This window comes from Galeopterus variegatus, unplaced genomic scaffold (genome assembly GCF_000696425.1).
Source record: "Galeopterus variegatus unplaced genomic scaffold, G_variegatus-3.0.2 Scaffold1207, whole genome shotgun sequence".
In the NCBI taxonomy this organism is placed as follows: domain Eukaryota; kingdom Metazoa; phylum Chordata; class Mammalia; order Dermoptera; family Cynocephalidae; genus Galeopterus; species Galeopterus variegatus.
The window spans coordinates 91,904-114,451 of record NW_007727318.1 but is presented as its reverse complement, the minus strand read 5'-3'; the positions used below and the strand labels follow the sequence as shown (position 1 = coordinate 114,451).

The following is a 22,548-nucleotide window of genomic DNA, read 5'->3' as shown; positions in this document are numbered from 1 at the left end:
TCTGTCTCTGCCTCTTCTCTTTCTGTCTCTCCCCATCTCTTTCTTTCCTCTGACAAAGCCACATGAGCAATGGTCACATTCAGTGTGGTCCTCTCACGGCCTTGGGCCACGTCTCCAGTGCGCCACCGGGCTGGCCCTCTTTTTTCTTTTTGAGAGTCCATTTACTAGCACACCACACTATGTTTCTTTTTGTCTCTGTCTCTCCCTTCTGTCTCTGTCTTTATGTCTCTCTGGTTCTCTTGGTCTCTTTCTCTTCATCTCTCTGTATCTCTCAATCTCCAGCTCTGTCTCTGCCTCTTCTCTTTCTGTCTCTCCCCATCTCTTTCTTTCCTCTGACAAAGCCACATGAGCAATGGTCACATTCAGTGTGGTCCTCTCACGGCCTTGGGCCACGCAAATGCCATCCCCAACCCTTTCAGTATAGTGGACCCCAGACAGCCAGGCACAGCTAGGACTTTGGTGCCCATCAAGCCTAGAGTGATAAAGCCCTGAGAGCTGCCCACCTCTGCCTACTGACCATGCTGTCAGCTCTGCCAGGGCTCTTCCTCATCCCACACAGCTTTTGGCCTCCTTCTCAGAGGCTGACAGTTCTGAACTCTCCCTCTGCCATACCAGGCATGCGGAATCAGGGGCTCCCCTTGGGCTGATAGAGATACATTGTGGCAATATGTCCTTGGGTGTTATTGGAAGTAGCAACATTGTATCTTTGTGTGGACCTGCAGGGTTGTATAAGTTTGTGTCCTCCTACAGAGTCTGTGTCTCAGGGCAGGCTACGTAGGGGGAGGGCTATGTATATCCGTGTGTGTGTGTCCCCATGGGGGCTCTGCATTTGTGCATCTTGCAGGAATGGTTGCAACTGTGTATGTCTGTAACAGGCAATGGAAGTGGTTGAGAGCTCAGATTCTGGAGCCAAATGCCAGGATATATCATGTGTATGACCTTGGGCAAGTGTCTAAACCTCTCTGTGCCTCAGTTGCCTCATCAACAGCGATCATACTTAAGTCATAGGGTTGTTGTGAGGATAAAATGAGGTAATATAGGTAAAGTGGCATGCAGCGGCTGGCACACAGTAAGCGCTATCGATTCTGTGTTTGCTATTCTCGTGCAGGGGCTGTGTGTGCGTGTGCAGATGGATGAGGGCTGGAGGTTTGTGCATATGGGGTGTGTGCACGCTTGAAGATGTATGTGTCTGGGAATCTGTACAGAGGAGCTCGGGCTCTCTGTAGGAGGTGCTGTGTGTAGCTGAGGTAACAGGCATGTATGAGAACAGGTCAGAAGAGTTTTGAGGATCTGGGTGTCAGCCTTGCGTACTGTATGAGGTGTGCGTGTGTGTCTTCCTGTGAGAAGACTTTCATTCTCACCCTGTAACCCTTGTATTAGCCCTATTTCTCCTCTCATCAGTCCCTGACATCCCTTCAGCTGAGCCCTGGCTGCTCTCTCCCCTCACCTCTATTCTCTCCCCTGGACCTAACCATACCTGCAGTGTCCTGGGGCCTTTGGGACACAGTGGTTTCACCCCAGGGGAGGGGTTTGGGGTGAAGATCTCAGCCATGGCCTGGAGAACGGGGGCTATTTTAGAGTAGGCCTCTCACCACAACCCACTTCACAATTCACCACATGGGTGTTGTGCACACACACCCCTGCCCCCACCAACACACATATGGCAGAACAGTTACAATGACAGGTGAGAGGGGCTGGTGGGAATAGCATGAAAGTCAGGGCACTGATGTGACAGAAACATTGGCCAGGCAACTGGACCTGGTGGATCCAGGAAGGCCTCCTAGAAGAGGTGAGTGGTGCTGGGTAGGAAGGGCAGGACCCAGAGAGAAGAGGAGGAGGCTATCCATATGAAGAATTGGACTGGGGGTCAAGAGAGGGAATTAGGGGTCCCGGTCCCCAGGACCTCTGGGCCCCTCTGGGGGAAATTTGGGTTCACTGGGGAAATTTGGCTCCACCCTACAACTCTCAAGTCCTCTCACATCTTAGGAAATCTAGCCCTCTCCCCAGCCAGTTCCTCTCTGAGTGTTGCAATGGCAGAGTTTCTAGCAAGGGTGGGGAGCCCTTGCTCAATGACCTGCCTGCCCTGCTCTTTGGAGGATATAGCTGCCAGGGTGTGCATTTGGGGGGCTCCCCAAGGCTCCCTAGGCCCTTCCCTGATGTGGGAATAGGAGTAGAGCTCTGGAGGTAGGTGTCCACTTTCACTCTGCCACCAGGTGTGACTCTGAGGTGGCTGGGAGCTGAGGCAGTGTCTGGGGGAAGGGCTTGTTTTTAGGAGACAGTGACTGGGGGCCTATGTGTGAGCCGAGCATGACTTGCTAGAAATCCAGTTAGAGAGATGGGTCTAACATACAAAAACATGAGTGTCCAAGTGTGTGAGTATATGTCCATGTATATGTGCACATGTATATGTGTGTGCGCTGCTGTGCATCAGAGCTTGGGCTCATGTGAGAGCCTGTGTTGGTGTGTGGTGGTGTTGGCAAGCATGCTCATGCAGGCATATGCTGTGAGTGTCATGTGAGTGTGCTGGTGTGAGTGTGTGTGAGTGTGCTGGTGTGTCAGGTGGGCATGAGTGTGAGAGAGTAGGTGTGGGTGGTGTGTCCTATGTGAAGGTGGATGTGTAAGTGTGCTGGGGTGGTGGGAAGGAAAATGAAGGCAGAAGTCATGCTGGGGCAGAGCCCAGGCCTGCTGGCTTCCAGAAGAGGGCAGGAGCTGGGCAGCCGGCTGGCAGGAACACTGACAGGACCTTCATCTTCCGTGTCCTTCTGTCTCGCCCTCAGGTCTCTGGCCCCTCCCAAGGACCATGCAGGGCAGGAGCTGGGCAGCCGGCTGGCAGGAACACTGACAGGGCCTTCATCTTCCGTGTCCTTCTGTCTCGCCCTCAGGTCTCTGGCCCCTCCCAAGGACCATGCTGCAGTCCCACTGACCCAGGAGTAAGGGCCTGAGGGGTGAGTGCAGGTGGGAGGAGGACTGAGAGCTTTCGGGGTCAGGAAACGGGGGAGTGGGGTGGCCTTCCTGGGCCCCACAACTGCTCACAGCCCCCTCCTCCTACAAGGGCCCTGTTGCTAGGTAACGGATGGGGGAGCCAGAATGAGGCAGCTTGAGAGGCCGGAGGCTGGACCCACGACAGGAAATGGCCTTGATCCCCCTCCGCAGGGACTCTCCAGGTGCAAGCACACAGCCTTCACACACACACATACACACAGATATACACATGTACTCACACAGATACACACACACACAGACAGGCACGTATGCTCCCACAAAGAGCTATGGACACAGTCATAGACAGACACAGAGGCACCTACTCACACAGACCTGGGTGCACAGAGATACACACACACGCATACACAGGGGCACACACAGACCTGCTCACACGGAAACGTGTACATACTCAACACTCATACAGACGTGCACACACACAGCCAAACACATGCTCAGAGACATTTACACACTTGTATACACACAAACCTGCACATCCAAACACACATTTACACAGACTTGCACACACACGAGCAAACTCACACATACTTATAGACACACAAAGAGACACGTGCACAAGCACACTGAATGAGTCACAGAAACACAATATATCAAATCAATAGGAAGCAAAAATATATAAGTAAACTTAACAACATCCCGATGCAGAAAACAAGGAGGGAAGAGGAGCTCCGAGGATGCTCATACTCTCTCCAAATACACTAGGGCAGCTGGGAGCAGACCCAACTGTGGCCCTGCCCCACCATTATCCCTCAGTAGGGAGGACCCCTAATCCAGGCCCAAGAGGGGAAGCTGCATGTCTGTATGCATGTGTGTATGTGTGTGCGCGCACATGTGAATATGTGCACAGGGTGGTGCACCTGGCAGGGACCCCTGAATGAGGCATGCCCCTATTCTGTGCCAGGGTACCTGGAATGGGCTGTGTGTTCTGCAAGAAGTTGGAGCCGGGGACCAAGGAGGATGCTGGCCTGGAAGGGGACTTGAGGGGCTATGGGGCTGCAGACCGCTATGTCCCTGACCCTACTCAGGCCCGGTCTGCACCCCCCTTTGCCCACATCCCCAACTACAACAACTTCTGCCCTCAACCCACCAGCCCCAACTTCCTCAGTGGTGGCACCAGAGGCATCTCAGGTGAGTCCAGTGGGCTGGAGGCAGGCACTGCCTGGATCCTGGGAGAAAGTGGGGAAAGGGGAGGTGTGGACTTGTCCCTAGGAGTCTCCAGTATGATGCGGAAGACACAGTCCTGCTTTCAAGATCACACAGGCTGGGGGAGTATGTACAGTCCTAGCCTCAGAAACCTCAGTCTGAGAGAGAGCTACAGCTCTGTTCTCAGTCTGAGGGGAGCCCTGATGACAGATGCAAATAGTACAGAGAACTAGATTTCTCTTGCCCTCTTAGGTGCCACTTCCCAGGTGGGAAGTCTTCTTGATGAGGAAGAGGAGAGTGGGCAACATGGGGACTCCCCAGGGTGGGAGGGATGGGCTTGAAGGTGTGTGTCCTGAATCCATGGGGTGGTCAAAGTATGAAGCCCAATCAGAAATCCATCAGACTGTAAAGGCCTCTGGGAACCTGCAGCAGCAGGGAGGCACAGTGCCTGGCTGGGAAACAGAGATCTGGGGGTGCAGCCCCCTTGGGGCCCCTGTCCTGTGCCCTACTCTGCTGAGTAGCCCTGGCTCTGCAGGGACTGGGGTGACCCTGTTCATCGCACTGTATGACTATGAGGCCCGGACAGAGGATGACCTCACCTTCACCAAGGGCGAGAAGTTGCACATTCTGAACAACACGTAAGTAACCAGGCCATTTAGCTCAGGGAACAACCTGGGCTGGGAGCAGGACTCAGAGAGGAGTCTTACCTGGTCCCTGTCCTCAGAAGGCTCCAGCCTAGTTGGGGACACGTATACATGACAATGAAAACCCTGGGTGATTGCTACTGTGTAGGGGGAGCATGAGGAACTATGGGCACAGAAAGAACATCAAACACGGTCCCCAGGGTAATGGTGATCAGGGCAGGCTTCCAGAAGGAGGTGATTTGTAAGCTGAGACTAGAAAAATAAAGAGTGAAAGAAGAGGTGAGAAAAGAGGAAGAGAGAGTGAGAGAAAATGAGAATAAATGATGGCTTCTGGAAACAACCATGTGGTTCAGTCTAGGTGGATGATAAAGCATGAGATACAGAACAGAGAGAACAGAGGCCGAAGAGGTGAGCAGGGACAGATTCTGCAAGGCTTTTTAAGCCCTGTTGAGGAGTCTGGATTTTATCATGAAGGAAATATGTAGCCATTGGGGAATTTTCAGTGGGGAAGTGACTTAGTCAGCTGACCACCATATCCCCAAACCCCAGCCCAGTGAGGAGCAAGAGGAAGAAGCCAGGAGGCCCAGATGTCCCCAAACATTCCTTCTGCAGGGAGAGCCATCCTGGAGCAGTTGTAGTGGCTGGGGGCAGAGCAGACAAAAGCTCTTGGGGGAGACAGCATATGCCTGCATGAGAGCCATCCTGGAGCAGTTGTAGTGGCTGGGGGCAGAGCAGACAAAAGCTCTTGGGGGAGGGGTCTGTGTATCCAAGGTCAGGGGTAGGCAGGGCCAGTCTACCTGATCCTTTGTGTGGCTCTGCTTGGCCCCAGGGTGTCCTAGGGACTGGAGTTGCCACTGACCACCCCCCTACCCCCCGTTCTGTGCCTGCAGTGAAGGTGACTGGTGGGAGGCTCGGTCCCTCAGCTCCGGACAATCTGGCTACATTCCCAGCAACTATGTGGCCCCTGTGGACTCCATCCAGGCTGAAGAGTGAGTGGGGATTGGGGTGAGGCCAGCCCTATGGATAAGACCCTGAAGTCCAGATTCCAAGGCCACCTCTTGGACAAATCATTGTTCCACTCTGAGTCTTTCTCCTTATCTTTAATTTTGTAAAGTCATTGTGAGAATAAAAGAAGATAACGATGATGCTAATAAGTACTATATAGCATGTACTCTAGGCTGGGCACTATTCAAAGTGCTTCCTGTGCATTAATGGAGTTAGAAACTATCATTATCCTGTTTTACAAATGGAGAAGCTGAGGCTCCGAGACAGTAAATATCCCGCCCAAGTTCACATGGCTAGTAAGTGGTGGAGCTGGCATAATAAACCCAGATAGTCTGGCTGAGTTTGTGACGCATTACACATATTGTCTCTCAGTGACAACAGCAGTGTACGGGCTTTTAAAAGTTGCACAGTGCTAAGCAAATGCAAGCGAGTATTACTTAGAATTATTTATTTTAAGGAGGCAGAGGATTACTATTCATAAAGTACCTTTCTTTATATACATGAGACACTACAACAGGTACTCCACTTACCTTTTTTTTTTTTTTTTTTTTTTTTTTTTTTGGTGGCTGGCCAGTAGGGTGATTCATTTAATTCTCACGATAACATTATTGATATCATTATTGCCCCCATTTTACAGATGAGGAAACTGAGGTTCATTAAAGCTTTTTAAAATCTATCACCTATATCATACATATTTGAGAAGAGATTGAAGAGACTTTACAGAGTGGGAATCGCTGGGACTTGGTGACTGATTTACTGTTGGGCTATGGGGAGTAGGAGAATCAAGAGTGATTCAGAGTCTTCTTGAAGAACTGACTGGGTGATGGTACCATTTGCTAAGGTGGGAAACACAGGAGCAGGTACAGACAGGTATATGGAGGGGACTTGTTGGATCGAGGTGTGTGGAGATGGACACCCAGGTAGAGGAGGTTACCAGCAATTAGATTTGGTTGTGCTTTGTATGAGAGGTGCTCAGTCCATGACACATCATACCCTCGAAGTGGCCCAGAGGAAAGGACACCTTTTCCTAACAGACACTAAGACTTCTTAGTTTGTTTGCTGTGGCACTTGGGCTGAGGTGGAAACTTGAGACTGTCAGAACAGAGATGATCATGGAAGCTGCATAGAAGGGTAAAGAAAGACAGAGGAGGATTGGCCCTAGGACACAACTGTGGGGAAAGCTGCCCTTGAAGGAGAAGGAGCCATTGGAGAAGTGAGGAAAACCAGGCCAGGCCTAGTCAGAACAGTCCAGAAGGCGGGGGTGACCTTGGTGAGACATCTCTCTTTGTGAAGTGGCGGCAGAGGCCAGACAGCAGAGCCTAGGAGGGAGTGGGAGGTAAGGAAGTGGAGACCCAAGTGTGAAGCGCTTTTTCAAGTGAAGAGAAGGTGAGAAGATACAGCAGGATGTTGTTGGCAAGAAAGGATTTAGAATAGTTTCCTTTGGGGAAGGAAGACGTGGGCATGTATAGCAGTTCATAGGATGGAGAAGCTGCAAGTGGGAGCTGCCCCGTGGGGTGGGGAGTAGGGGGTCCCTGAGCAGAGGGGAGTGGGCAGGGTCCAGAGCTCAAGTGGGTTGAGGCCGTGGTCTGGGGAGGGTGGTAGGGGGCAGGAAGGGAAGTTGGGGTAAAGATGCCGAGGGCAGGAGCTTTGGGGAGGTTCGTGCTTGTGTCCACATCTTGGGGGCAGCGTCAAGGAGATCTGGAAGGTGCTCAGTGCAGCTTTGTGGTTAAGTGTAGAGTCGTGGCTAAGAGCACAGGCCCTAGAGCAGACAGCTTGGGTTTCTATTCCGGCAACACAGTTTAAGAGCCTTGTGGCCTCCGGCAAGTTGCTTAACCACTAGGTATCTCAATTTCTTCATCTGTCTAATGGAGGTTAATTCATAGTATCTACCTCACAACGTTATTATGAGAATTAAGTGAATACATATGTATTAAAGCAGAGCCTACCACAAAATAAATGTGTTATTATTATATTGATTATTAAGGAAGTAGATAATGTTGTGAGTGTGAGTGGGGGCAGGGCTTTGAAAAAATTTGGGAATACGTCCCGTCTACACAGTCCTTCAGCAGTTCCTCCTTCCATCTCCTGCCTGCCCTCTTGGATACACCACTTGCCAATGCTGTTCCCTGTTCCCCCAAACTGTGCCTAATACCCAAATGTGGACTGAGACTTCCACCTCCCTTCATTTGAAAACTACACTCCTTTTAATTCAACCCGAGATGAGCACAGGCCCATTTAGAGGTCAAATGACATCTGAGTCTTCTACGTCACTTGTGGTCACTTCAACAGCCCCATGTACTTGCACAGTTGTCTCAGGGCTACAATTCAATCCCAGAAAGAATCCCCAAGAGAGAGCAGGAATGGTTGAGGCCTGAGGTGGAAGATGAAACTTAGGATAACTTCTAAATTTAAGAGAGTGGAGGAAAAGCAGCAATCAGAACTGGACAGGAACAGTCAGAAAGAGGGGAGAGAAGCAGGAGAGGGTGGTGTTCTGGAGGCCAAAGGAGGAAAGGGGTCGGGGGTGGGATGGGCCCAGGGATCTCAGTGATTGCCTGGGTGGTGGGAAAAGAAGTAGGGTGAGCAGCCCAGGATTTTTTTTTTTTCCTTTTTTGTCTTTTTTACTGAACCCTCGGTGTTGCGTCCACACCGCGCTCAGCCAGTGAGCGGAACCAGTCTCCACATGGGATCCGAACCCTCGGCGGTCCTTTTTTGTCTTTTTTACTGAACGGTAACGGGATCGCAACCCTCGGTGTTGCGTCCACACCGCGCTCAGCCAGTGAGCGGAACCGGTCTCCACATGGGATCCGAACCCTCGGCGGGAGCACCGCCGCACTCCCAAGCGGCGCACTCTCCAGTGCGCCACCGGGCCGGCCTGTCAGCAGCCCAGGATTTTATGTAGAGCTCATCTGCCAGCCCTGTGGGCAGGCCCCTTCCCTCTCTGAGCCTCAAGTTCCTCATCTGTAAAATGAGTGTGTGGAGGGTCTCTAGTGAGATGGACTAAGGGACCCGTGACACCTTGATGAGGTCACTGGTGACTGGGGTTCAAGCAATTTTAATTCAAGAGAAACCCAAAGAGTAGAATGGAGAAAACTAACCTTTATTGGGCACCTGTTGTGTGCCAGGCATTTTACATCCCCCTTCTGTGTGACCCTCAAGACCAGGGTGTGAACCAGGTGTGTGAGCCCCATTTTACATGGGAGGAAATTGAGTTTTGGCTTGTGTGGTGACTGCCCACCTCAAAAGGCTGAGTTGGGGTTTGAACGAAGTGTACCTGACTCTCACCTGCCTTTCCCCACAGGTGGTACTTTGGAAAGATCGGGAGGAAGGATGCAGAGAGGCAGCTGCTCTCCCCAGGCAACCCCCAGGGGGCCTTTCTCATTCGGGAGAGTGAGACCACCAAAGGTGGGGGCGGCACCATGCACCACAGTGACTGGGAGGCTGAACCATTAGGGTGGGACTAGGAGGGTAGGGTAGTGCTTGGGTCAGGACTAAGACTGGAACAAGGTTTGAGAGATAGACCTAAGACTGGGGCTGGGTTCTAGGGATGTAGCCATCCTCCTGAGAGTCCCCAGTCTTTAGGGCCTCTTTTTGCTCCCAGATGGGGTGAGAGGAGGACAGCAAACCTAAAGTGACCCTTCCCCACAGGTGCCTACTCCCTGTCCATCCGTGATTGGGACCATACCAGAGGCGATCACGTGAAGCATTACAAGATCCGCAAACTGGACACGGGTGGCTACTACATCACCACGCGGGCCCAGTTTGACTCCGTGCAGGAGCTGGTGCAGCACTACATGGGTGAGGGTGGGAGCTTCAGATCCCTGAACAAACCCATCGATGCGTTGTCCAGACGGGGAGACTGAGGCCTAGAGAACAGAAGGGTCTCCCAAAGTGGTTAGTGGCCAGTCCAGGACTAGAACTCAAGTATGGGGACTCCTGGGTGGGGATTTTGCTCTATGGGATTAGAGAGGAAACTGAGGCAAGTGGCCGGCCATGTCCAAGCAGCGCCCCCTAATGCCCAAGCAGTGAATTAGTCAGTTTCTGCCTCAAGGCCTGAATCTGTGGAAACGTTATTGTTTGTGCTGTCTTGAAGGCCCCACCAAGGCACCAGGACTGCCCTGTGGGCAGGCAGGGAGCCACCATCACAGGGTCCTGAGCAGGGGGTGACAGAGGCTGGTCTGCACTTTGGTGAGAAACTCTGGTTGCTGGGAGGAGCTTGGATGCTGGGGGGCAAGGAAGAATGAGGGGTCCATTAGGTGTCAGTGGCCATTGTCCAGGTGAGACGTGATGGTGGCCGGACTAAATCAGGGGCAGTGGAGTAAAGGACAAGCAGAGGATTCTGAAGCTGGGTAAGAGGCAGAATAGGCCTGACTTGATGAAGGGTTTGCCTTAGGGTTGAGGGGAAGGCGGGAGTCATGGCCCAGGTTTCTGCCTTGATTGGTTAGGCCAAGGATGAGGTCCTTGTCCACCCCTTTGCCTGGAATCCCCAATCCCATTCCCACCTGTCAGAATCCTACCTTATCCTTCAAGGCCCAGCTGAAGGCTGCCTCCTATGGGAAGTCCCCCAGTCCTTATGGGGATCATCTTTCCCTCTGGGTGCCACTCCCCTTCCCCCATTACCTATATGTTCACCGAATCAGTGGGCCCGGTTGCCTTCCTTTCTGATCTGTGATCTCCCCTGGAGCCTAACCCCTTATAACTGATCTTGGGGTCTGGTGCTGGGCTCTGGTGGGATGGGGGGGGCATCCTGACCCACCTGTGACTTCCTTCCCCCCCGCCGTCCCCCAGAGGTGAATGATGGGCTGTGCCACCTGCTCACGGTGGCCTGCACCACCACCAAGCCGCAGACGCTGGGCCTGGCCAAGGACGCCTGGGAGATCAGCCGCAGCTCCATCGCGCTAGAGCGCCGGCTGGGCAGCGGCTGCTTCGGGGACGTGTGGCTAGGTGCGGAGGGGCAGGGGTCCGGGGCCAGGGTCCGGGGCGAGGGCCGGGGCTGGCGGGAAGTGGGTGCTAACGAGACGCGACCGCCGGGCAGGCACGTGGAACGCCAGCACTAAGGTGGCAGTGAAGACGTTGAAGCCCGGCACCATGTCCCCGAAGGCCTTCCTGGAGGAGGCGCAGATCATGAAGCTGCTGCGGCACGACAAGCTGGTGCAGCTGTACGCCGTGGTGTCCGAGGAGCCGATCTACATCGTGACCGAGTTCTTGTGCCACGGTGAGGGGCGGGGACAGGAGGCTGAGTCTGGGCGTGCAGGATTGAGGGCGAAGTTAAGGTGGGTGTCTCCGGAGGTGGGACCTGGGCCACGATCTGTGAGGGGACGAGGGACAACGGGTAGAGTCCTAGAATCCTAGTAACAGGTCGGAATGAATGAAAGACTGGAGTGTCGGGAATGGGGGCGGGGCCGAGTTAGAGGAGGCGGGGTCTGCTGGCGGGTGGGGCTGGGGTCGACGAAGGCAGGGTGTGTGATGAGGGGGGTCTAAGGCGGAGTCCGAGTGGGGCGTGTCCTGGGGACCGAGGAAGAGAAGCCCCGAGATGGGAGCAGAGTAGTGTCTGGGAGCAGGGTCTGGGAGAGATTCGTTGATGGGTTGGGGCATCGCGGTGGGATCCTAAATGGGGTGCGAATCTAGGTGAGAAGGTAGAACCAGTGGGTGGGGTCAAGCTAAATTAGACGGTTCAAGATAGGGACTAAGAGAGAGAAGCGGTCCTGGAGCTGGAGGTAAGGTCTTGCTGCTGATTTTCTGGCTTCTCTCCCCAGGGAGCTTGCTGGAGTTCCTCAAGGACCAGGAGGGCCAGGATTTGAGGCTGCCCCAGTTGGTGGACATGGCAGCCCAGGTAAACTGGGACAGCAGCCTTATCTCCTAGACCTCCCTCCTATTACCCTTCCACAAATCTCTGTGCTTTTCAACACTTAGCCTACCCCGGAAGTGCGTTCCGCCCACTGTAGCAGCTGTGCTACCTGAGGCAGGGCACTGCTTCCCTCCAAGTCTGTCTCCCTACCTGGAAAGTGGGTTTTTCAAATGGTCCCTCGCCTCTCACACAGGCCATGGTGCTGTGAGTCCACATGAGCTCCCATGTCTCCACACCTTGACTCCCCAGGTAGCCGAGGGCATGGCCTACATGGAGCGTATGAACTACATCCACCGCGACCTGAGGGCAGCCAACATCTTGGTGGGGGAGCGGCTGGTGTGCAAGATCGCTGACTTCGGCCTGGCCCGCCTCATCGAGGATGACGAGTACAACCCCCGGCAAGGTGCCCTGCCTCACCCCACCTCCCAAGAGCTCCCCATATACCCAGGGGCTGCCATGGAGTCCCACCTACTCGGGAATCCTTCCCCAACCCAGATCATCCAGGACACCCGCATCCTGATTCTGGGTTCAAATCCCAGCTCAGCCATTTACCAGCCATGTGGCCTTGGGCAGGTCACCTAAACTCTGTGAGCTGCTTTTTCTTATTTGTAAAATGAAAGTATTCAGACAACAATAAGTCAACAGATATTTACCAAGTACCTACTATTTGCTGGGACTGCTATAATTCTTAAGTGAGAGACAATAGAGTGCAATAATACGAACTCTTTAGCCAGAATGTCTGGATGTGAATCCCAGCCACTTATTACCTGTGTGACCTGTGCAAGTTACTTAACTACTCAGTGCCTCTTTTCCTCATCTGTAAAATGAGGGTAATAATAGTATCTACCTCATGGGGTTTGTGTGAGGTTTAAATGAGTTAATGCAAGCGTGTCACTTAAAACAGTGCCTGGAACATAGTAAAGGCTATACATGTACTAGCTGTTATTATTATGAGAATAATTACAATGTTTGGAAAGTGCCCAGCACTATATTAGTAGGTGCTGACTAGATACCAGGTCCTTTCTGCCAGAGGGCCTCTGTGTTCAGGGTCCCCAATCTAAAGTCCCCATTCTCCAGGCTGGCCAGTTAGCTTAGCTGGTTAAGAGTACAGTGTTGATAACACCAAGGTCAAGGTTTCGGATCCCCATACTGGCCAGCCGACCAAAAAAAAGAAAAGAAAAAGAAAAAAAGGTCCCCATTCTCTTACTCCAGCTGTTCCCAAGGACCCCCTCATTAATTCTCCCTTCTCCCCCAACCTCTCCAGGGGCCAAGTTTCCCATCAAGTGGACAGCCCCAGAGGCTGCCCTCTTTGGCAGATTCACCATCAAGTCAGATGTGTGGTCCTTTGGGATCCTGCTCACTGAACTCATCAGCAAAGGCCGAGTCCCCTACCCAGGTTTGTGGGGGGTGGGGTGGTCATGGGGAAGGGCTACCTCCTGGCTGCCCCTTTGGGAAGGGCTAGACCCCCTGACTGATGGAGCCCCACTTCTCAGGCATGAATAACCGGGAAGTGTTGGAACAGGTGGAGCATGGCTACCACATGCCATGCCCCCCAGGCTGCCCAGTATCCCTATACGAGGCCATGGAACTGACCTGGCATCTGGACCCAGAGGAGAGGCCTACCTTCGAGTACCTGCAGTCCTTCTTGGAGGACTACTTCACCTCCACAGAACCACAGTACCAGCCTGGCGATCAGACATAGCCTGCTCAGGCATCAAGCACCTCTCTGGCAGTGCCCATCAACTGTTTCCAATCCCCAGGGCTCTGGGCCCAAAGCCCCTGGGCTTGGCACCCTATAGGGTTCTAGCATGTCAGAGGAGGCAGGGTGCTCTTACACCATCTATGGCAACCTGCTCATTTTATAGATGGGACAAATGGAGGCTTAGAGCTCATCCCTCACCCACTTTGGCCTCAAGCACTATTTCTCCCCTTCCCACTTAGGCCCCTACATGCCTACAGTCTCTCCCCTCCACTTCCAAAATGCTCAGACCTTGTCTAGTTATTTATAAAATTGTATATCTCTTCCTTCACTTATCTCCTATCCCTGCTTTCCTACCCTCCTGTCATTCCACTCTGGTCTTTGCCCCAAGAACTTACCTTCTACTCTCAATTCCCTTGTGCTTGTAAGTTGCAAAGACAGGGAAAGTCCTTGCTAAACCCCTTTCCTGCTGGGTGGATGTTGTGTTCAGGACTGGGGTTCAGGCCCATGTTTGGGAAAGTTGCTGAGGGCTCACCAGCAACAGTCAACAGTGTGTGTGTGTTTACTGATTTTATAAATAAGGAAAATGACAATATAAATTCTTGAGCCATGAAAATCCCCTAAACCTTTCTTCGGGAGGGATGGTGGTCAGTGGGGGATGAATGGGACAGGTTTGGCTTTTGGGAGCAGGAAGGGAAGGTGAGAGAATGCCTGATGACTACCAAACAAGGCACCCAGATGTGGAGTTTTAAGATACTCAAAAGTTCCACTGCTCATTCCCATGTGAGTTTAGGATGAGTTCAGAGAAGGATACAGAAGACAGGCAGCTGGAGATAGATCAAAATGTCCCCTCCATTACCGATGCTGCTTTTAATCTGTACACAACGCATTTGCTAATTCTTTACCTGGTTTCAGCAGATTTACCGCTTACCACAGGCACAATGGGACAACCTTAGGCCTCCCTCGACAAGGATGGGGAGAAGAACGTAGTGGACCCTCTGTAGCTGCCAGACTCCCCAAAAGAGGACAGAAGGGAGGGAGGGAAGAACCCTGAGAGTTAGTCTAGCTCATTGGATCTACCCCCAAGGGAGCTTTTGGAGAGGCTTGGAGGTAGTTTTTTTTTGTCACAATGACTGGGGGACTCCTGCTGGCATTTAGTGGGCTGGGGTCAGGGATGCTAAACAACTTGCAATGCACCTGTGGAATGATGAATTGTCCCACCCTTTACTTCCCCTTTTGAGAAACCCTGAAAACTGATGTGCCTCCATGAGGAAACAAGGGGAGCAGGGAATAAGGGTTTCCACCTCTCCCATTGGGAAATGGTTATTGACCCCTTGATTCACTAAGGGAATGGACAGGGAAGGAGTCTGGGAGCTGGCAAGTAATTACTTTTGCAACTGGCAAATAATTACTAAGCATTGTCTCTGTGAACAGCCCTTCACTAAGCAGGACCCTGGCAACACAAACACGAATAAGACCTGTCCCTGCCCTGGAGGAGTACACAGTCAGGCTGGGGGGAAATAACAGTAGTAATAGTAACTCATCTGCTGAATAGCAGATGTGTTCACATCCATCTTTTCATTCAATCCAGTCCTGAGCCTGATTCTATGATTAGCTCCATTTGTTGATGAGAAAACTGAGGCTCAGGGGTTACATGATGTACTAAACTCACAGAGCTGTGTGTGACAGAGATGGGATTTGAACCTAGGTCATACACCAAAGCCTCTTTCCACTAGACCTCATTGCCTCTAGGCTTTGGGAAGAGAGCATATCTGTCCTCTGTGTGTGTGTGTGTGTGTGTGTGAGAGAGAGAGAGAGAGAGAGATCTTCCTCCCTCTAGTTATTGGTAGAAATATTCCTGGAAATTCCCCCCAAGTTGAGTGGCCTAAAGGAAAAGGGGACAAAGCAGTCAATGCAGATTGAGAGTACCCCATGCCCAGCCCTGTGCTGGGAGTTGTTGAATGGTACAATAAGATGGAGAGAAGCCAAGTGACTGATCAGAGAGGTTGTCATAGGGGTGGGAGCTTTAGCTCTGCAGACAAAATCTCAGGGGCCAAGTCTTCCTGGGGCCACAGTCTCTGGCCAAAGAAACTCACAATAGCCTGATGTATAAGCAGAGGCCAGTGTTTCTACCTGCCATGGAGTAAGCAGATAAGAGCACAGCTCTGGAGCTGTAGAGCCTGGTGTGGACCCTGCCTCCACCACTCATAGGCTGCATGATTTTGTGCAATTTATTAATCTCTTCAAGCCTCAATTTCCTCATCTGTGGAATAGCAATAAAATGTTCAACACATGTTAGCTCTCTTTTGTTGCTCCATTTACAAATTGTTTACTCTGTGCCAGGTATCCTGCTAAATGCATGCTGCCGTTCAATCCTTGCAGAACCCTATGAAGAGAAGGCTCTTGGATCTTCATTTTGCTAATAACAAAAACAGAAGCACAGTGAAGTAAATCAGCTTTTCCGAGGTTTACAGGACATAAGTGGCAAAGCAGAGGTTTAAACCAAGTCTTCTGACTCCAAAATCAGTGCTCTTGGTTTCTATAGCCTTTACCTGGGACCAGAATATTCTAGTCTGCCCTGTGGGGCTCTGCCTGGTACCTGGATGCCCATTTAATTTCAGGGAAGGCTCAGCAGGGCAGCGAACCATCTGGAGTTCACCAGGCCCCTCACTGCTCCTCAGCAGAGACCAGAGCCTCCTGGGCCTGGAATCCCTATGTGCCTACTTGTCTCTCCTCCTGGAGCAGCTGAATGAATTCTTCCTTGCACCTCCTTTTCTGTACAGCCTTCTGTTCCCTTCAGATAGAGCACAATGCAATTGATTAGGCTTCTGCTTTCTCAATTTCAATCACATCCTCGCCCTGCCTCCCTGAGATTACAGGCGGGTCACCTTGATTGCGGTTTGCACCGTTCAGAAAACTCTTCAGTCGTTTACAAAACCATCTCTCGCCTCATTCACTCTCCCACCTGGCTCTTCTCCGTGATGCGTAGATTTTACTGGCTTAAGACTCAGAGGGCAATTTTATTTCCAAGTTCATGGTGGAGGAGGAGGACGCCTAATTGACTAATGCTGGGTGTTTCACATGCATCGTCTAATTTGATCCTCACTAGAAGGCAGTGCAGAAATCTGATTATCTCCATTTTACAAAAGGAAACAAAGACTCTGAGCAGCTACAACACTTGCCCAAGGTCATACAGCAGGATGGTAGGGCCAGGATTTGAGCTCAAATCTCATGCACCCACTGCATCACATTCCTTTATTTGAAGGCCCAGCCTGGAAAAGTGTAATACTGACCCAGAGTCAGGTCCAGGAAGACACGGTGCAGATAGGGTTCCGGGGTAGCCCCATACATGCTGTGGATTGTATTTGTAAAAGAACTAACTCATTTATTAGTTTTGCAGACCTTTACTGATGCCTCCTATAGGCTAGTCCTGTCCAGAAGGCAGAACAGTAAACAATTACACTTAGGGGCAAGATCAGTCTGAGAACCAAGGGATATTTCTTGGAGTATGTGAAAGAAAAGTCTGCTTGATGAAGCAGCCAGAAGGTGAGGACATCTCTGGCTGAGGGAACAGTATGTGCAAAGGCCCAGGGGTATGGTAGAGGAAGGTCCATTCAGGCAAGTGCAAATAATTATGCATTTAATTATTTAAATTAAATCATTTAGATTTAAAATTAAAGGGTTGAGAGAGTTGAATGTCAATAAGGCATGGAAGAAGAAGGTTGGAGGGTCAGAGGCAAGAAGTAAGAGGAAGGGAAAAACCAAGGGTTAAGGCCCCATTTGTGAGGAAAAGCCAGAAAGAAGAAATGTGGGGGAACCAGGACCCATTGGGGTAGTCTATCCTGGATCCCACTGCTCCAGGACTGAGCTGGGTGGATCCTCTATCCACTCCAATAGTTATCTCCCAGATAGGGTATTTATTGAAGCCTCCTTTCCACCCCCCCAACCTATTTCACACACACACACACACACACACACACACACACACACACACACACACACACACACCGCCTGGATGGTCTTGCAGAAATGTCCATGCTCCCTCTAGTGGCCACTCTGGATACTGCATCCAAAACTGCAGAAAACTTTCCCCTGGGATGGTCCCTTCAAAAACTTCCCACTGCAGGACGGGAGATACAGCACAGTTCTTGCTGTCAATTTAACGGTAATGGGGGTTAAGGGGACAGACACAGGCAGAAAATGACAATACAGAGTGTGTGGGAGAACAGGTGGGGTCCTAACTCAATTGGGTGGGAGAAGTCTAGAAGGCTTCTCAGAGGAGGTGTTGCTTCACCAGAGACAAAAAGAGTTTGCTTGGTAAAGAAGGGCTGGCTCGTGGCTCACTTGGGAGAGTGTGGTGCTGAGGGTACCAAGGCCACGGGTTCGGATCCCTATATAGGGATGGCCTGTTAGCTCACTTGGGAGTGCGTGGTGCTGACAACACCAAGTCAAAGGTTAAGATCTCCTTACCGGTCATCTTAAAAAAAAAAAAATGAATGAAGGGCATTCCAGACTGGACAGTACATTCAGAGGCAGGAGATGGGACTGTGGAAGCAATTATAATTAGGTAGCTATGACTGGAGTGTAAAATTTGAGGGGGCTTAGCGACTAAAGATAAAGATGGCAAGGTAGCATGGGTCTTCTCTGCCATGTACTCGGGCTGGGATTCTAAGCCTTGGATAATGGGAAGCCACCAAAGTGTTTTGAGCAAGAGAAACAAGGTCAGATCCATTTTTCAGAAGAAGACCTCTGGCGACCAATATGGAGCAAGGATAAGAGGGGAAGCAGGGAGTAGAGGGATACTCCTCTTGGACACAAAGAAACACACTAGGCCACTCATATAAGGACACATATCTCTGACCAAGCCTGTGAACCAGACATATCAATACAAGTGATGACACCTACAGACATGTCAGTGGGATCCCAGACTGAGCACCCAGAGACAAACATGTAGTGATATACACTCAGACACATAGCTCAGGTCCACAAGCAGAAAGCTAACTGAGGGGGCCGGCCCGGTGGCGAACTGCTACTTGCGCCGCTTGGGAGCGCAGCGGCGCTCCCGCCGAGGGTTCGGATCCCACATACAGACCGGCCGCTCACTGGCTGAGCGAGGTGCGGGCGCGACACCGAGGGTTGCGATCCGTTGCCGGTCACAAAAAAAGACAAAAAGGAAAAAAAAAAAAAAAAGAATTAGCAATGAAGACATTAAAAGTTATTCTAAATGCATTCTATTTGTTCAAAAAGTTAAGTAATGACACAGAAGATACAAAAATGACCCAGATTGAACTTATGTCAATAAAATGTACATTATCTGAGATAAACATAAGCTGGATGTGGTTAACAGCAGATCAAACCTTGCAGAAGAAAAAAAAAAAATAGGTGAACTTGAAGACACAGTAACAGAAACTACCCAAAATAAAACATGCAGATAAAAAAACTTTAGAAAAATTAAATCAAATGGCTGAACATACCTATAATTGGAGTTCCCCGAAGGAGAGGAGTGAGACAGAAAAAATAATTGAAGAAATAATGGCCAAAATTTTTCCAAAATTAATAAAAACTATAAACACATATCCAAGAAGCTAAACAAACTCCAAGCATAAGAAATATGAAGTAAATTACACCAAGGCACACTGTAATCATACTGCTCAAAATCAGTGATAAAGACAATGTTGAAAGCAGCAGAGAAAAAAGACCTGTTATAATACAGAGGCACAGGGATAGGGCCCTACCGTGGCCCCCTCTGTCTTCCCCAGGTCCTTTACCACCTCCGGCAGGAACAAAGCTGACCTTTGCCCTCTGGCCTCTGGCCTCTCCTCCCACAACCCCTGCCCCAGAGGGAGGAGCTGTTTGAAGTCTGGGCTGCAGCTGGGGTTTCCTGTTGCCTGGAGGAATGTGGGAGGGCTTGCATGGGGGAGGGGAGAGGGGTTGGCCCAGGAGGAGGGCTAATAGAGCCTGGGGGTCTTAGTCCCCACTGTACCACAATGAGGGGGGCTTCCTGCTTCCGTGATCTCTTAGGCCCCAGCTCTGAGCTGTTCCCATCCAGAGGAGGGGAAAACCAGGGCCATAAGGGATCCAGTCCAATGTGCCTCTTGTTCCTGGATCTGCATCTCAGCTTAGGATAAGTCTGAAACCTCTCTAGGCCTCAGTCTCCCCTTCTTTGGCCTGGGCTGAACAACTCTGTAGCAATTTGCACCTCCCTTGAAGCAGCCCCAAGTGGGGCCAGTCCCAGAACTGCTGTATTCAGGGAAGTCAGCACCGGTCCCTACCCAAGGCTCACTTCATTCTGCCCTTTCCATGAGCCTCAGGGGCCTGGCTCCAGGCTGCTGTGACCTCTCTGTTACTGTCATTATTATCATTATGACTCAATAATCTCTCACCATGCCCTTGCCAGTTTTCAAAGTGCTCTCACATCCATGTGCTCAGTTATCTTCTCAACAGCTCTGCCTCTGTTTTACACATAGGGAAACTGAGACTCAGGTTAAGGACACACAACAGGATCAGGACCAGGTCTGTCTGGTTCCTATTTTCCACATGTCCTCCAAAACCTTAGGCCCCAAAATTTTATCTCTAGAATCTCACCTATATTTCCTAGTGTCTAGCTATATAACTTTCCACTTACATTGAAATAGAAGTGGTTAGAGAGACGTGAGCCCAGAAAGGGATGAGGCAGGTTTCTAGAACCTGGGTCTCTTCCCTCAAGTTTCTGTTTTCCTAGAGTTTACAGCCACCCTGCTAGCCTACAGCTGCCGAAGCAGACATGGAGATTAGACACTAGGTGGCAGCAGCAGCCCATAGGAAGATTCAGCCCGAGTTTGGGGAGACCCCTACTCAACACAGTTTGGAGAGGCTCCATGAGAAAGACCAGCCCCCAAATGACAGAGAGTCTTCACTGTTTGGTTTCCTGTGATGATCAATACCTTGGGGGCTAATAGCACCCACCTTGCAGTGGGGGGTCTCGTGCAGCTGAAGCAGCCTGGGGTGTGGAGGGCATGCTTGGAACACCCTACCTCTATTCCCCTCTCACTCAGTACCATGGGCCCTACTAAACCTGCCCTGTGCACCTACCTCATCACTTAACCTCCCCCTCCCATGCTATTCCCAAACTCCCCTTCATCCCAGCCTACCGGGGCTCCCTACCCCTCCCAAACCATCCTGTGTTACCATAGCCAACTCCCTCCCAAAACTTGATTCAGACTGAGTGGGGTCTTCATGACCTGGGGCAGAGCCTAATGGGTAAGGGTGTGGCTGAGATCAAAGAAAGGGGAACCTGGGCCTCTCCTACCCTCCGCAGTGCCAAAGTCTGTCCCATGGGGGGCCAGCTAGGGCAAGATGCCAAAGCCTCATGTATTCGTGGTAACTTCAGACTGCAAAGGGCCTCTAACGACTTTAACCACTGCTTTTATTAATATCTGAACTTAGAATATTTCCTATTCAATGAATACATCTTTGAACCCAAGGCCTATCTTGTCTGCAAGGAGAAGCTGCTCTCAGATAGGGGCCTTTTCAGCTGGCCATGCCAGCCCATGTTGCCAAATCAGTAGGTGTAACTGGTTAGAGCCTCAGACCTCTCCTATTACTGCTAACTCCCCCACAAAGTGCCAATAGAGAGTGCCCCCCAGATCTCCTCTTTTGTCCTCTCTGGGTTCTAGACTGTCCTAGAGGAGGAGACTGGGAGAAGTGAAGGTGTGGGGAAGATAGTGACAGGGAGTTGCAGTTGGCAAAATGTCACCACCTGCTTTTGTCACAGGCTGGCTATCACCCTGCAGGGCCGAAGGAGGAGTCAGAAACAGGAGGGCCAAGGACAAAGGCACTGCTGGAGGAACTTCAGACTTGGGGCAAGATGGATAAAGCCAGCAGACATGGGAAAAGGAAATGTCAGACACACAGATGAGGTGGTGTACTGGCGCAGGACCAGTCAGGGCTGGTGTTGGTAGACACTGAGGACAGGACAGGGACCATGCATTATTCATCTCCTTGTCCCCTCCAAGCCCTGCATACCTTAGTTAACATTTGTCGAATTGAAGTGCCAAGGGAGGACACAGACAGGGAAAGAAGGTCGGTCACAGAGACAAGGGAGTCACAACTCTCTGCCATAGCCCAGGAATAAGAATGTGGGCTTTCGAGTTGGCCAGATCCTGGTTCAAATCCGGCTGGGTTCTGCCACTTCCTAACTGGGGGACTTAGTGACCCCATCTCTAAAATGGAAATGATAATAGCACATACAATTTTACCAGGTTTTAGCAGAACTCAAGGACCTTGCGCGCCCGGTAAATGGCAGCTGATGCAGTTCTCCTTCCCGAGCTGTCCAGCCACCTCCTGGTGGTAATGAGGCCCTTGGCAGAGCACATTCCCATCTGTGGGATAAGCCAGGCAGGGGGCCCAGAGCCAGGGGCTGCAGAACAGATGTGACCTGAAGAGGAGGTAGGTGAAAGTGCTGAGCCCAGCCCCGGCCGCAGCAGGAGCTCAGAACTGTTGAATCTGAATCCTGCTTCCTGACACAACGCAAATGCTCAGTCGATTCGGGAAAGAGGGGGTGGGGGACTATCTGTGGGTTATCCAAGGCTTTTGCGCCTTCGCCGCCCTTGCACACCTAGAAAAACCAGTCGTTGGAGCTCGGAGTCTGAGAGGAGGGGTCACCGAGAGAGGAGGGGGCGCTGGCGAGGGCTTTTGAGGTTTCCCGAGCAGCCCTCCTGCCACAAGCCCTTGCGCTCTACTCAGTAGCAAACCTTTTGAGAGAGGAAGAACATCCCCAAACTGAGAAAGCCGGTCTTCTCCTCTCTCCTCTTCCCCTCCCCTTTCATTGCACGCCCCAGAAAGTCGCAGTCCCTTTGGCTATTCCACTTCCACTCCATTCTCAGACCCCGCCCCTTCGCTCCCACCCGCAACCTCCGCTCGAGGCAGAGCCCCTGCAGTGGACCGGGGGCGTGGGGATCATTCCTAACCCTTGGGGAGGCTCGGCGCCCCTTGGGAAACGAGAAGGGCCTCCGCCAGGGGGACGCCGGGCACGGGGTCCGCGCGAGATCCGGGCCGCGCCGTCGGAGCTGCCCGCGCGGCCCCGCCCGCCCCGCGCGCAGAGCGGCCGGGGCAGGGACTACAAGTCCCGGCGTGCCGCGCGCGCGCCCCCCCCTGGGGGTCCGGAGGGGGAGCGGCGGAGGTACGGCGAGCTCGCAGAGGCAGCGGCGGCGGCGGGGGGGGCGGGGAGGGGG

General features: G+C 51.7%; 1 protein-coding gene across 1 annotated transcript; it reads left to right on the top strand.

Annotated features, from left to right (window-relative positions):
* The first annotated feature begins 3,911 nt into the window (after window positions 1-3,911).
* On the top strand, window positions 3,912-13,952 carry FGR (FGR proto-oncogene, Src family tyrosine kinase). Its single transcript, XM_008575561.1, has 11 exons — window positions 3,912-4,128; window positions 4,679-4,781; window positions 5,678-5,776; window positions 9,091-9,194; window positions 9,438-9,587; window positions 10,578-10,733; window positions 10,825-11,004; window positions 11,546-11,622; window positions 11,887-12,040; window positions 12,902-13,033; window positions 13,131-13,952. Exons 1-11 carry the CDS (start codon window positions 3,912-3,914, stop codon window positions 13,337-13,339), a joined length of 1,581 nt encoding a protein of 526 aa, XP_008573783.1. The 3' UTR covers window positions 13,340-13,952.
* Window positions 13,953-22,548: the final 8,596 nt, after the last annotated feature.

What these genes read in the sequence shown, in the direction of transcription:
- FGR (XM_008575561.1), top strand. Translation starts at nt 3,912, where the DNA reads ATGGGCTGTGTGTTCTGCAAGAAGTTGGAGCCGGGGACCAAGGAGGAT. An exon ending in GCTGGTGCAGCACTACATGG is followed by an intron (nt 9,588 to 10,577) that starts GTGAGGGTGGGA and finishes GCCGTCCCCCAG; the next exon opens with AGGTGAATGATGGGCTGTGC. An exon ending in AGGCCGAGTCCCCTACCCAG is followed by an intron (nt 13,034 to 13,130) that starts GTTTGTGGGGGG and finishes CCCACTTCTCAG; the next exon opens with GCATGAATAACCGGGAAGTG.